Source organism: Lepisosteus platostomus, chromosome 11 (genome assembly GCF_059453375.1).
Source record: "Lepisosteus platostomus isolate fLepPlt1 chromosome 11, fLepPlt1.hap1, whole genome shotgun sequence".
Lineage (NCBI taxonomy): Eukaryota > Metazoa > Chordata > Actinopteri > Semionotiformes > Lepisosteidae > Lepisosteus > Lepisosteus platostomus.
The window spans coordinates 3,194,542-3,208,005 of NC_142621.1; the positions used below are offsets into that span (position 1 = coordinate 3,194,542).

At 42.8% G+C, this 13,464-nt stretch overlaps 1 protein-coding gene across 7 annotated transcripts in view; it reads left to right on the plus strand.

Annotated features, from left to right (window-relative positions):
- LOC148651766 (CMP-N-acetylneuraminate-beta-1,4-galactoside alpha-2,3-sialyltransferase-like) overlaps positions 1 to 13,464 on the plus strand; it is a 91,953-nt gene that overhangs the window by 25,883 nt on the left and 52,606 nt on the right. For 4 of the 7 annotated variants that reach the window (XM_088597874.1, XM_088597876.1, XM_088597875.1 and 1 more), the window contains 3 exons: positions 7,741 to 7,785; positions 11,661 to 11,750; positions 12,912 to 12,954. In XM_088597874.1, coding sequence (XP_088454000.1) covers positions 7,741 to 7,785; positions 11,661 to 11,750; positions 12,912 to 12,954 — 178 coding nt within the window. The other 3 variants (XM_088597877.1, XM_088597879.1, XM_088597878.1) reach the window with 3 other exon arrangements.

Sequence of the window (13,464 nt, forward strand, 5' to 3'; positions counted from 1 at the left end):
AAGGGAGTTGTTTTACTAGCGGGATCAGAGCAGCCTGAGGCTTTCGGAGTGCAGTGAGAGTGTCTAGCGGAGGTGAACGCTGAGCCTGCCGCCTGACCTGCTGGTGTCTGTCCGCTTCTCGGAGCCAGTGAGCTCTCTGAGGTCTCCAGTCTTCAGTCTGCGTCCCGGCATTTGTTTCTGCTTACTGGGGTGAAATCTTATCCCTTGAGTTCAGTTTTCCCCCATGGCCTTTTTTGGGATCGTTATTTTTTTTTCCCCCCCCAATATTTCGGGGCACGGGTGTTGTTATCGAAATGCAGACTGAGGCCAAAGCCTCGTCATTCACCTTAGTGTGCTGTGCGATTCGTTCATAAACCCCAGTGAGATTATACTGCACTGCAAGGTGTTAATGCACTGTCCTGAATGGATAGAAAACCTCTTAATGTTTTAAATGCAGACTGGCATAATATTCAGCTGATGTGATTTTTCTGATGGATTATTCAGCAACGTTATTGCTTTGTGTACTTTGTGCAGCATGTATTGTTGAAAAGTCTTGTGGCAAATATCAGAAAAGGATTAACAGTAACGCTGCCCACATGCAGTTTTAAGATTATGGTTAAATAATGTTGAAGTACTGATTACATACTGTAGCATGTAGAATAAGTCAACTTCCGTGGTTGAAATGCTAATTATCTCCTTTAGTAAGCAGAGACTATCATGTTATAGAATGATCATGTTTGCTAGTTGAAAACCATGATTTCAGAATGTGACCAGGTTTGAGATGAAACATCAGAGGTGATGAAATGGCCAATTGAATGACTTTTTAACAGATGCTACCCCGAACACCTCACTGGAGCCTAGTTTACAAAACCTTGAAGATACCTTATCTTAAAGAATATGACTACAGTAGTGTTTCCACACAGCACGGTTAAATTTGACAGTTTAACAGTAAGCCTTATTTAACACCTCTCCCATTTGGTGGATGCTGGTAACAGTGTTTTTTCTGTAATGGAATCGGTGAGTCTGTACGACATAGCCCGCATCTGAATCACTTGTCAGTGTAAATGTTTAGATTCCCTCTTGGCCCTTTGAGACACCCCCTGTTTGAAGAGCTAAGTGCTGTTCAACCCCCATGCGATGGCTGGGTGAGTCGTCAGGAGGTGGGGGACACGGCAGCACTTGAGCCCGTCTGATCTGCAGGCTGCCTTCTCTGGAGCCACTCTTCTGCTTCGTGATCGTGAGAAGCCCTCAGATCTGTGATGCAAGTTCAAAGAGCCACGATTTCACCTTCGTCTCTGTGCACAGACGGGACGGGTGGGGTGTTGGGTAATGAGAGCCGCCACACAGGGTTCTAGGGGCTGCTGTGATTGATTAATGCCTGTGTGTTCGACCCTGAATCAGAAGTTGTTGAATCTTATTAGCACCCTCACTGACCCCCTGTCTCGGTTCATTAGCACAGGTTAGGTTGTGTTTACTTTTGGAGTTAATCAAATCAGGCCCCAGCTGAGGTATGGATAGACTCTTTGGGTTTGGGTGCAGCTGATCTTGCCTCATCCTTCTCTTTCCGTTTCGCAGCCTGTGATCGAGTGATGTTATTTTCCCAATTAAAAGGACGGTATTATTCTCTGCCTTGTATCTCAGGCATAAATGGCACTATTTGGTGGCAGATCACCATGTGGATGGTTTTTGAATTGAGGAAGTCGGGTGCAATTCTGATGTGCAAACGTTCCTTTCAGGGACGGAGGAACAATTTCTGTTAGCCAAGTTAATTTTGATGATTCACTGATTAGGAGAGAATTAAGTATTTACATTACACTGTATGCAGGAACCTAAGAGAAGCCATGTGCTGCTTTTTCCAATGCAGTGAATATTGTGATGTTATGAAACTCTCTGCTCCTGCTGCCTACCGAATTCGTCCTAACCAAGGACCAGAGTCTTCTCTCTGGAATGTTTTATATCCCAGATCCATCACTATCGCACTAATCCAGGACCTTCAATTAGCCGGAAATTTGTCTCGGTGTCTTTTCAGGTTGCTTCCCCCTTTTTTTTCCCCAAAAGCTGAAAAACAAAAAGTAGAGCGGTCAATTAGAATTTTCTAAGTCTGCCCAAGCTGTCTGCTTCAGTATCGCTCTTGTCTGAAGCTGAGCTTCAGCGAAGGATTGTAACCACTTGGAATGTCATTTACAACTGGGGCGTCAATGTCTATGCTGTATACATGTTTCTTTTGTGGAAAGTTACACAAGTTATAACACGTGAGGGACTCCAGTTGGTGTGTACAAGCCAAAAGCCAGGAACATAAGGGAAGTTACAGCCGAGAGAAGGCCATGTGGCCTATTTAACCCATTTAGTCGTTAGCAGCTAATTGATCCAAAGGTCTCGGGCAGCTGTGTCTTGAAAGAAGCCAGGTCCATGCCATTAGCTTCAACAACATGGCTGAGTAGTATGAACTGGGAGAACACGAGCATCTGCTTGAGAGAAATACAGAATCACGCATTAAAACGTCATTGTAATCGACTGGTTCTTAGCACCTCGTCAGAGCTGGCTGCTTGCCTTTGGGCTGCCTAATGCCTGCTTTGGAGAGCTATTTGCCATTAACTTGGACTTCGCTGACGTTCGCAGGCATGCGGGCATCTTTGATTTGCTGCAGTCCACCCAAGTTTCAGAACAAGTGTCCCTCAGTTTTAAGTTCTTTCTACAAGAAGAGACCGATAATCTTCCAGCCAGACTCCTGCTGGCTGTAGGAGGAAAAACAGCCTTCACATTTCACAGCACATGCGCCGCTCTTCGGCTTTTTCTGACCCTGTTGCTTAGAAATAATGAAGGAGAGCCTAAAGTTTTTTGAAGAAGGCATGGATGAAGAATGAACTGGAGTTGGATGCCTCTGGTGTACTTCTGAGTGCCTCTGAAGACAGACGAGGATTTTTCCTCCTTTAAAATCAGGTTGTGAGAAAGACGGACATCCTCTTGACATGAGTATGTTTATGTATGTTTTGATTATAATTCATGCATAGTGACAGAGACAATGCAGACCATATTACACCATCCCTGATGCTTCAATTGTAATACCGAGCTGAATGTAAATATTTAATAGTCATTTTCCTGCTTTCGTTTTTAACCGAGTTAATGATAATTTGTTAATGTTTTTTTTTAAAATGTTTGTCAGTTCCTCAGGTTGATTGGCCAGCGTGCCCTGAGGATCCTGCCACCTAGCTGTGATGAGATAGCTGTTCCTCTTCCTGGTCATTCCTTTCTCTCTAGTTTAAATACACCCTCCATAGGTGCTTTGTAGTGCGCTCCATGGCTTGCTGGGGTCTACAAGAGACCCCCAGATATATATATCTCGTGGAGCAGCCACTGAACCCTGACCTCCACTCTGAAAAAGACTACATTGCTTTCGCGTGTATGTCAAAACTGAATTTGCAGAGACATGCACAATTTAATCAGGTTAAGGTGAGGAAATGTGGAGATGTTTTCTTTTCTAAGCTACTGTCAAATTCCGCCAGCGTTGTGGTGGATCTCTGGAGGTTATCGAAGTTATGCGTTTTTCCATTATAAAGTAATTTTCCTTTGGTACCACATGTTAAAAGCAATCAGGGAGATAAGCCTCGATTCCCTCAATTTTGAATAGGAGGGGGTGGGTCGGCGTGTGTGTTTGGAATAAGGATTTCAGAGCCGGCAGAATCTGGTGTCTCTTAATGCCGAGGCTTTGTGGAAGAAATTAGCAGATACGTTTAGTCATTTTTTTTTATCCTCCAGCAGTTACTGAGCTCAGCTTTTGTGCTTTTCAGAAAGTAAAAGCAATCAGGTTTTTAGTCTCGCGTCATGGGATTTTGCGGATTAATTTTGCAACATCTTTTTTGAAATCCACTAACAGACTAGGTGTGCTGTCTTCAAGAATGCAGCGCCGTACATTAAATATTGAGAATATTGATTGGCCAGAAGTTACTTCATCGTGTCTATGATATATCGTATGAGTTGACTTGATTGTTTTCCATAACTCTGCCCTGATACCAGTTTTCTGCATTCATTGAGTAATCTAAGCCTTTACTAGAACTTTCTGTTCCCAGTTAAAGTAGTTTATACTGTAACACAAGGGAAAACAAGTTCCTTTAAGGGATATTAAGAACTTTTTTCATTGCGTGGATGATTTATCTTTGTTTCATAAAAAAACACCAGACTATTGGACACGGGGTCCTCTATGTGATAAAGGGTTCCTCAGTGAACACACACGTGATGGACAGGCTGTGGGAAGACTATTGCACCAAGAAGAAAAGGCCCTAAAGGAATTGTGAATTACCACTTGTTTAGCTTTTTGCCAAACTGATTATGTGTCTCATGTTAAAACTGTCGCGATCAAGATACAAAAGGGCCAAGATTCATGTCTGCTTTCCTCGCAGTGCACAGTCCTTGCCCACTTTTTTTAAGGCAGAAGCACGATCGCTACAAAGAAACTTTCGTTAAAGCTCCATGACATTGCAAAGCCAAAGAGGGTGGTTTGTGTATCTGTGCAATAGGTCTGAGGCTGAAGCCCCACCTTGAACCTCCTTAGGTCCAGGTTCTATCCAAACAGCTCTGGGTGAAGTCCAGGAAATGTTGTAGGAACCGTGTCTTCCTCCTGGAATCCAGGCTGCAGAAGGTCTGGAGGTCAGCCCTGATTTTTTCAAAGACGTGACGATGAGTGTGGGTTCTCAAAGTTTGGATTTCTACCCCTCCATGTGTTTTGCCCCAAGTGCGCTAACTTGCACAGGCATGCGGTGGCATATTGGTGGAGGTCAAATACTGTAGGTTGAACTGTCTCATTTCCCTCCTTGGATCTGTCTGTAAGGTGAAGTGCTCTACGTCAGCCCCAGTACAACAGCACGGAGGTGCAGCAGTGACCTGCAATGCAGACGGCAAAAGGATCGTTAGGATTACTCTGTCAGAGGCTTCCCTATGTCAAGGGGGACCGAATGAGCCAGTGCAGGGTGAAACTCAGCCTTTCTTTCACAAGTAGGCCAGTGTATTCCCAGGACATTACCCTCTTAATTGTTAGGACCTGGCACAATTCTTGCAATCTTAATCTTCCTCTGGAAGAAAGGAGGTCTTGCACTTTTTGAGGGAGTGAAATTCAGAGAGGCTGTGTGTTAGAACTAGGGAAAACGTTTAACTGTCTCCTCACCCCCCCCCAAACCCCCCTCCAAACCATCACCATTATCTCCAGTCTTGTTGCTGAATGCCTACGTGGAGACCTCTTCTGTAAGGTGATCCCGGCTGTTTAAACATGACTGTACATCAAACTAATGGTGCGCAAAGAAAGACGTTTGAAAGGAATAAACACCAGTCTCTCTTAATCCTTTTTATGTTTCAGTCATTAAGTGTTCGTATAAAAGTGTCTGAGTTGACAGTGGGATGCAGATACCATCTTTTTGTGAAAATGCAACCTTTTGGAAAAAGATCATTTAGTGTAAATATCTCTTGGATCTTCTTGTATCTCAAAACCAAGGCCCAAAACTGCAAAACAAAGAACTTTCTTCTAAGTAGTACTCACTGTACTTTAAAATCTAAAGCCATCAGTCCACACTGAAGAGAAGCACAAGTTTGAGAACTGCAATCTGCTTATTTTGTACCACCAGGGCAGCACGTCTAGTAGTGTCTGCGGGGTTGAAAATGATGGCTCCGATGGTGTTCTGATTCGGAGGCAGAGTTAGGGTCAATTCCAGGTTTTTATTTCCAGTTGCTCTTTTTTCACACCTTTTCCTGTTCCTTTTTTACATTCACAGCACTGGAATTGGTTTAGAGAAGGAAATGGGCCTGATCCCACCCCCGATGAGTAGGAAACTGCGCTCTTGTTGCTTAGAGATGAGCCTGGCTAGTGTAGCACACTCTGCGCTTGGCTGAGTGCCGGAACTGCAGATAGAGAATGAAACATCAATTATTCCATTATAATACTGGTGATGGATTTTTCTTTTTCCTCATCATCTAGCCCTCCTGCTTAGGTATAATGTCTTGCCATTCAGCAGAAAGGGCCTTTATGCGTTAGTAGGTTTCACTACCAATCAGAATTTCTTCAGGTGTTCTACTTTATTTTCTTGCCAGTATTTTTATTGCAATCCCAATCTTTAGAAAAAATGTACTGTTCAGCAAGGTGTTGTTTGTCTTTACAGAGGTCGCATGGTGAAAGAACCTGTAGTTCAATGTGTGGTGTTTAATTAGGCTTTTCCGTATCTTTAAAAGTCACCTATCTGTTGTAACTCGGATCAGTAGAGCTGACCAGAGGAGAACTCGGAGAGCTTTTTGACATTTCGGCACCTGGGCATCCTAGCATCTGAATACATCCTTTCTTCCTGGTTCTGTTCTTTAGATGGTAACCAATAAGCTTGGTCGTTGCTGCCAAGGTATAAAAAGGGTATTTGCAGTATGTGCTTCAGGGCTAAGTGAAGAGACCACCTCTGTGCTTGACTGTCCGGGGGCATCCGTAATAAACTCATTTCAGCTGCTCTGTAACATCATGCCTCCCTACAGGTGGCAGAGAGAAAGTGTTTTTATGTGCATGTGGGAGATTTTAAACAGGCTGCCATTATGGCCATTCCTGAGGCAAAAGTGTTTGTTGAAGAACACATATCCTGCAGTTTTTAAATTCTGGGCTTTTGGTTTCTTTGCATTTGCTGATAATACCAGGCTTTGTCCGATACAAAGGAAATCTTGCACAGCTTCAAGGGAGTCCTGCTTTTGGAAAAGGAGTAGTTAGAAAAGATCCGTCTGTGTTTTGCTTTTATTCCAGGTCATTCTTATCTGGAGTTTCTGTCACACATGAAGGAAACGCTGTTTACGAAATGAATGATTTCTGACTCCTGTGAGTTTAAACCTTGAATAAAAAAATAATTTTTGAGGAAAGATGTGGTGAACTTTAAGAAAAAAGGAAACCATCAATTTTGCAGGCAACTTTAATTGCTTTCAAATATTCTTTTAATCAGGCTGTCTGGTTTTATATGACAAATACACAGTTTGTGTAATGTCAGAATAATAAAATCAGTTTGGAAATGGCAACTACTTCACAGCTGTCTTTAGTTTATTTTGATGCAGGCGAGTCAGTATTTTGAAAAGACATGGAGTGATTTAACTAACGACAGAGTGTTACGCAAGACCCATCAAGTTCTGTAAAAAAATGCAGGCGAAGGCCGATGGAGATGGGTAAGTCTCTAGGGAATGAAAGGGCACATGTGATCCTTCAAAGGAAATAAACAGACCAGACACAGGTGGGGTTGAGACTCGACTATGCCTGCATTCAGGTTTCTGCAGGACTCCTCTGGGTTTTCAGAACTAGAAACATAGTAGTTCATCGTTCTTCTCAGGAATGACTTGACTCCTGTAGTGCCTGTTGGGACTAAATGTGGGGTGTATGAGGGACAAACTGTTGTAATGAAAATGACAATTGACTGCACATCTGGTCGACACTCCCCTCCATGACTGCACTTGAATTTCCCTTGAGGGTGCTGAATGGATTTTTGTATTGTACAATTAAGTGTTTTCTTTCTTTTTTTATTTCGGGGGGGGGCAAAAGTGCTTCAGAGAACACTTGTCCATTTTCCAAGGTGTTGAAGGGGGGGGATGAAAAGTCATGGTAACAATTAAGCGGAGAGCTTGATTAAAAGCTGGAGTCGTCTCTTACATCATCAGATCGGCCTTGGACTCATCTGCAGGACGCTGGGGTTTAACGCTGCCAGAGGGTCTCCCTGTGGCCCGGCACTGATTCAAGCTAAACTGATGCTCTTGTGTTTACAGAGTTCCCGGGGGATCCACACTCCGTGGGACGAATTGTAGGCTCAGGTACAGGTCCAAAACAATCCTGGAAACAGTCAGACCTGGCAGCCATGTTGGGAGGTTGTCTTACAGCTCAAGAAAGAGGTTTCATTGTTTCATCGCTAAAGCAGTCTTTATGAAGCGCCTTATTGCTTTCCGATTGTATTATTAACCACTGTAGCCTTCGCTCACCCAACTGCGTGGTGAGAACTTTCACGTAGACTGTATGATTGTCTTAGTACAGTACCTTCAAATCGGGTCAACCATACTGATGCACAATGAAAACACAAGTCTCAAGGTTTAAATCGGTAGCAAATTAGACGCATTTTAAAATGATGAGCCGAGGGCTTTCTTGGCTAAATTGTTCCTTTTGGATAACTAAACGCCGAGCTCAAGTCACGTTACATGTATAAATGACTCAAATGTTAGTTCTTGAAAGCTCTAGCCACTTACAGTTTGGTATTGGATTTAACATGGCCAAAAAGTAGCCTTACAATTCTGTATAAATTGCCATTCAAAAAGACATGATTTTACTTAAAAAGCAAGAGCAGCAAATGATACCGCCATGCCCACCTTCTCCAGTGAATATCTCTTGTTTGCTGTTCACAAGATTGAAGGTGGTCTGTGTGAGAGAAAAGTACTGTGGAGAGGAAGATGTTCTCCTTCAACAGTTAAATTCACAGAAACTTGCTTTGTGAAAGATGGGCCCCATCCTGGAAGGCAGAAGGTCACCTCACCAGTCCCGGGCATCTGTGATGTCTTTCTGATCCACCTGGATTATCATTTGCAGTGACTACAATGTGAGAAGTTCTTGTGAAGAAATAACTTGTGGATCAGCCATGTCCAGCTGCTGGCTGCCGGAAAGTGAGGCCTGTTCACAGGAATGACATGCTGCAGCTGTGAGATCTACCGAATCTTCTGTGCTGGAGGACATCTGCGACAGTGGCAGAGAGTAGTGCCATGTTCACCAATGAATGCCATTTTGCTCTTGACAGACCTGTCATTAGAAGATAAATGGAGACCTCCCGTTGATCATTGCTGTGTTCAGGCCAATCAGTGGGGCTGGAGAAGTGTGATGATCTAGTGAAAAACCTTCTTTAAACATGAGTGCCTTTGATGCAGATGGCAAGCTTACCGCTGCTTGATACACTGACAGTGACCTTTGTAATTGTCAATCTGTTCCTGTAAGCTGATCTTCTATGGTCTGGAGGTTGTAGCCAGACATCGCAAGACCACACAGTGCTATGATTACAGCGCACGACTTTGGTAACATAATGTCAAGGTCTGAGTGTGGCCAGTCCTTTCTTCTGATCCAAATCCAAGGACCAGCTCAAGCACAGCCATCAACAGAAGACAGAAGCATGACTGGCCAGCCCTCACCTGCTGACAGCAGCTGCACAGGAGGAGAAGCAGAATATCCTACTGTCTGTCCAGAGGCTCATGAGATCTACACTTCTGGATTCCCAGGACTGTGTTCATGCTCAGGGAAGTCATACCTGATAATCAGCTTGGATGATTTCATCCTGATTGTGTGCCATGTTTCGCACTGAAAGCCTAGCAGGATTTTGTTTTTTACCTGTGTTATTTTTCAGATTGTCCACAATTTCGTATCCAGTTAAGTAAGACTTGTTAGTTTCTTTTGTGCTTCAGTGTATAACAGAATTTGAAGGGGGTACTCAGGTGTGGAAAATGAAGGCATTTTAATGTAAAGATTGAAAATCACTACAAAACATTTACTTTTAAAATACCTTATTTCCACCACTGCTCTGAAACATTATCATGAAGAAACAGTGTCTTTAACTGTAACATTATTTTGTCTGATTTGGTTTAAGTGCAATTATGTAACCAAACAAATCCTGTGCCTATTATTAAGTCATTTATTGACAAGAAGTATAACCTCCCAACATTGCAAAACAAAGCCCATTTGCCAGCTCTATGTAAGCTTCAGTGTCCCTACAAAATCACATGTAAAACTTACAAAGACTTTTAATCCGCTTCTTCTGCCTGGCCCTAGTTTCTAATGCACTTTCTTCTTTGAATTCAACCGCTTTGTTCAGAGAGAAGCCAAATTGTTAGTGGGAGGAAATGAATTGGCAGTTTATCCACAGGTACTACACATATCCCCTTTTCAGAATGAGCCTGCTGTGAGCATCAAACAGCCAGTACGTCACCCCCCCCACTCCCACTCACATTTCCAAAGTTTCTGATGGGACTGATTATATAGTGAGGGTTCTGCCCCCTTTTTTAAAAATGATCTTGATCGAGCCAGGCAGCGGGTGATTGCCCTCTGCCCAGCGGCTGCCTTGTCCCGCCAACATCCCTGGCTATGCCACAGGCAACACTGCGTCGCAGGAGACTCTTTCGGGGGTGGGGGGACACAGTTACAGCCCTCCTGCCTTTTGCTACCCATCACACTTAAGATCGTTCATCTTGCATTCCTGGGGATGCCGATCTACCCAGGGGAAAAAAAGCAAAGCACGGTCTTGCCCATTTTCCCCCCTGTGCAATCGCACTTCCCGCAAGCTGCATGCAGGCTGCCTTCAGCGGGCTTGCTGAACAGAACGGGCAGGCCGGGCCTCGTCTTTGTAAGAGCGTGGGGACACTGAGGTTTCTGGTTCCTAACCTGGGAAGCTCCAGTCAAGAGTTCTTGCTTGAAACCTCTTGCCTGGTCTGCTGCTTTGCCTGAGCCCCACTGCAGGCGAAACCCTGTGCTGGGGTTGCAGTGCACGTCTCCACTCCCACTCCCAGTGCTGCTGCATAAACACCCTCTTAACCGCAGATACTTCTGGGCCTCAGGTCTCATAACTTTTTAGGTGTTGGGGAAGGGTCTTTCGGGCTCGCTGAAAATACTGCATTTCCTTTAATCTCCTCGGCACCCTTGAGAATTTACTTTAAATCCCAGCAATTGTTTCACACTCCTGATTCTTCTGTTTTTTTTTAATTTGCAAGCTAAATCGTTTATAGAATGAGGCCTGTGCTACAGCTCTTGCTAGCTCTGCTATAAATATATTGTTTTGGAGAGGTAAGTGTGTCGTGAACAAAACAGATGGGAGGTACCGATTGTGCAAATGTGATCCCTTTACTGTGGGAAATGTTCTGTGCTCCTTTCAAGCGCGCTGTTATTTTGTTTGTAAATCCCAATGATATTTGTTACAGTTTTTCTTCACCTTCTTAACTTGAGTGACTTGATGTGGTTTTGTTCTCATCATTGCAGAACGGGTGACACAAAAACGCTGAGGAAAGATGCTAGAGTTGGAAGGGATAAATCGGACATGAGCTGCAAAAGGGAGAGATTAAGCCATGCAGTGTCTTGACAACACACATTGTTAATTTGATTTGTCTTAAGAAAAAATTTAAAAAGACTAAGTGTGTGAGAATTTTTGAAAGTGACACTTTTTATCATATGGAACTGATAATAACACATGCTCCAAAACAGAAGTACAGGCACTTGGCACATTTTGTTGGCTTTCAGGTATAGACCACACCATCAGCCTCAGCATTTATTTATTAAATTCTTAAAGCTTACAGAATGGAATAATTGCAGCTGTTAGAAAACTATGCTAATTCTCTTCATAGCAAATGGTTTCGATTCCCCAGATCAGGTACGCATTTCCTGAGCTCTAGTTTTATTAGGTATGTAAAAAGATTATGGAAAAAAAGATTGGTCATTTGTTTCAATAAACTATTGTTTCTTCAAGTGAAGAATGTTTTCCATCTGTATAATGATATAGGTGGTATTCACCCTTGATAAAAGCGAAGTTCTTCTTGTAGTTGTGTTGATGAAAATGCCTTCTCTGTGTTGTCTGGGCATCATTTGGCAATATGGTACTAAAAACCAAACTAAAGAAAAATACAGCAAAGCCAGCCTACACCATGATGAGCATTTTTATATATGTTTGAAGCACAATTCAAGGTACTTGGCGAAGAAGTAACAAGTGAAGAACCTCATACGATCAGTGGCTTGACGGACCTTGACAGATCAGAAAGGAGAGGTATGCAGAAGGGAACCAGAGTCCTGTTCTGTGCTGTTCTGTTAGAATGATGGTACTGCAGGCAGGCTTGCCGTTGGCCGGACGCGTCTAAGGACTCCAGTGTGACTGGCCAGAATATAATCTTGGGGAAAGATTTTGACACTGCACTCCTTAGATATGACAAGAGGAGCTGTAAGGAACACTGGATTAACTGAACAGTTCACTAATGTGTTCTTTCGAGGTAAAATTGACTCATCTTTGTTGTCCACCCTGATAAATAAACGTGGGGTTTTTCTTATTCAGAGATGGAAGGGACTAAGGTTTCAAAGTCAGAAGGGCTGGAAGTGGAATGTGCTCCTCTTCTGGGCTAAGAGATGTATAAGACAAGAACAGTCTGCATGCTCTCGGTTCTTCTGTGCAGTGCAACACAACCTTGAAGCAATGAGAAAAGACTGTTGTACACGCAGGCTGCTCCACTGGACTGAGACGTTTTGTTTAATCAAAATTCTGAATGTTTTGGATAAGTAATAACAATAAATTACATTTTGATACTCATTTGTTAACGACTAGAGTATTACCTAAATATTGTGTGTTAGCCATCAAAGGTTTATGCAGTCTCTTGACTTCTTGGCACTGTTGAGTTAAATATTAATAATTTATGGGTTGTTTTTGCTGAGATCCATTTATTTAGTTGTATTGAGTAACTTGGTTTAATCTACAGTGCTGTAAAAGAGTTAATTTCGGAGCACATAGACTAAAATGTTTGTATGATTTATAGTTCAATGAAAGCTTCACTGTACTTGGGAACGTTTCATACAGGTAGTTAAGAAGATGTTTTTTTTGTACTTGTGTACCAAAACCTCAGAGTAACTAGATTAATTGATATTGTCATTACTGTTACTTAACTTAAATGGACTGAAATGGTTTCAGTTTTCAGTGGGGAAAAGTTATGGTGGGTCTTCTTTACTCTGCTTATTTAACTGCACATGCCTTAATGCTATGCCATAACATTTAAGCATTTGCAGCTTTTTGTAGCTATTATGGGTGAAAACGCGATTCCTTTAGCAGACCAGAATACATGCTCACATGATTTGGGGTCGTAATGTAATCCAACCTGCCAACCTACATTTCTTTATTTTGCTTTAATCAGAATTAATGTGGTTTTGATTTTTCTCTCCCCAGTGTATGACAAGCAGGGGTTCTTGCTGAAGCTGGATGGTAAACTGTAAGTACATCCTTGTTTTCTCTGCACATGTTATTAACATTATCTTTTCTTTGTCTCGCCACCAACACCCTGCCGAACACGTTGAAGTACCTAGACCACTGTTATGCTAGTGATTGTGATCTCATTAGCAACTGTGGCTGGTGTGTGACTTGATTGCAGCCCGTGTGTCATGCAGCCCAGGAAGCCAGAGTGATTGGCAGCATTGAGATTCATCATTTAATTAGCTTAGTGTTTACAAAGAAGCGACATGGCTCTTTCAGTGATACTTTACTCGTTCAGGAAAGGAATACCAAAAAGTTAGGGAACTTTTTTTAGTGTTTCCTGAACATTTTCTTTTTCCCATCGTTCTGTGAAAGTGAATTACTCTTAAACGGGAGAGTGGTCTTGTGCTTTTATCTCTGTGCATGTGAGGCATCTTGCCCCTTCCTTGTGATGTTGCGGTCTTATCCGTTGGTAAAAAACAGATGTTGCATTAACTGAGCTGTGGGACCTCTGGGTTGTAACATGCAT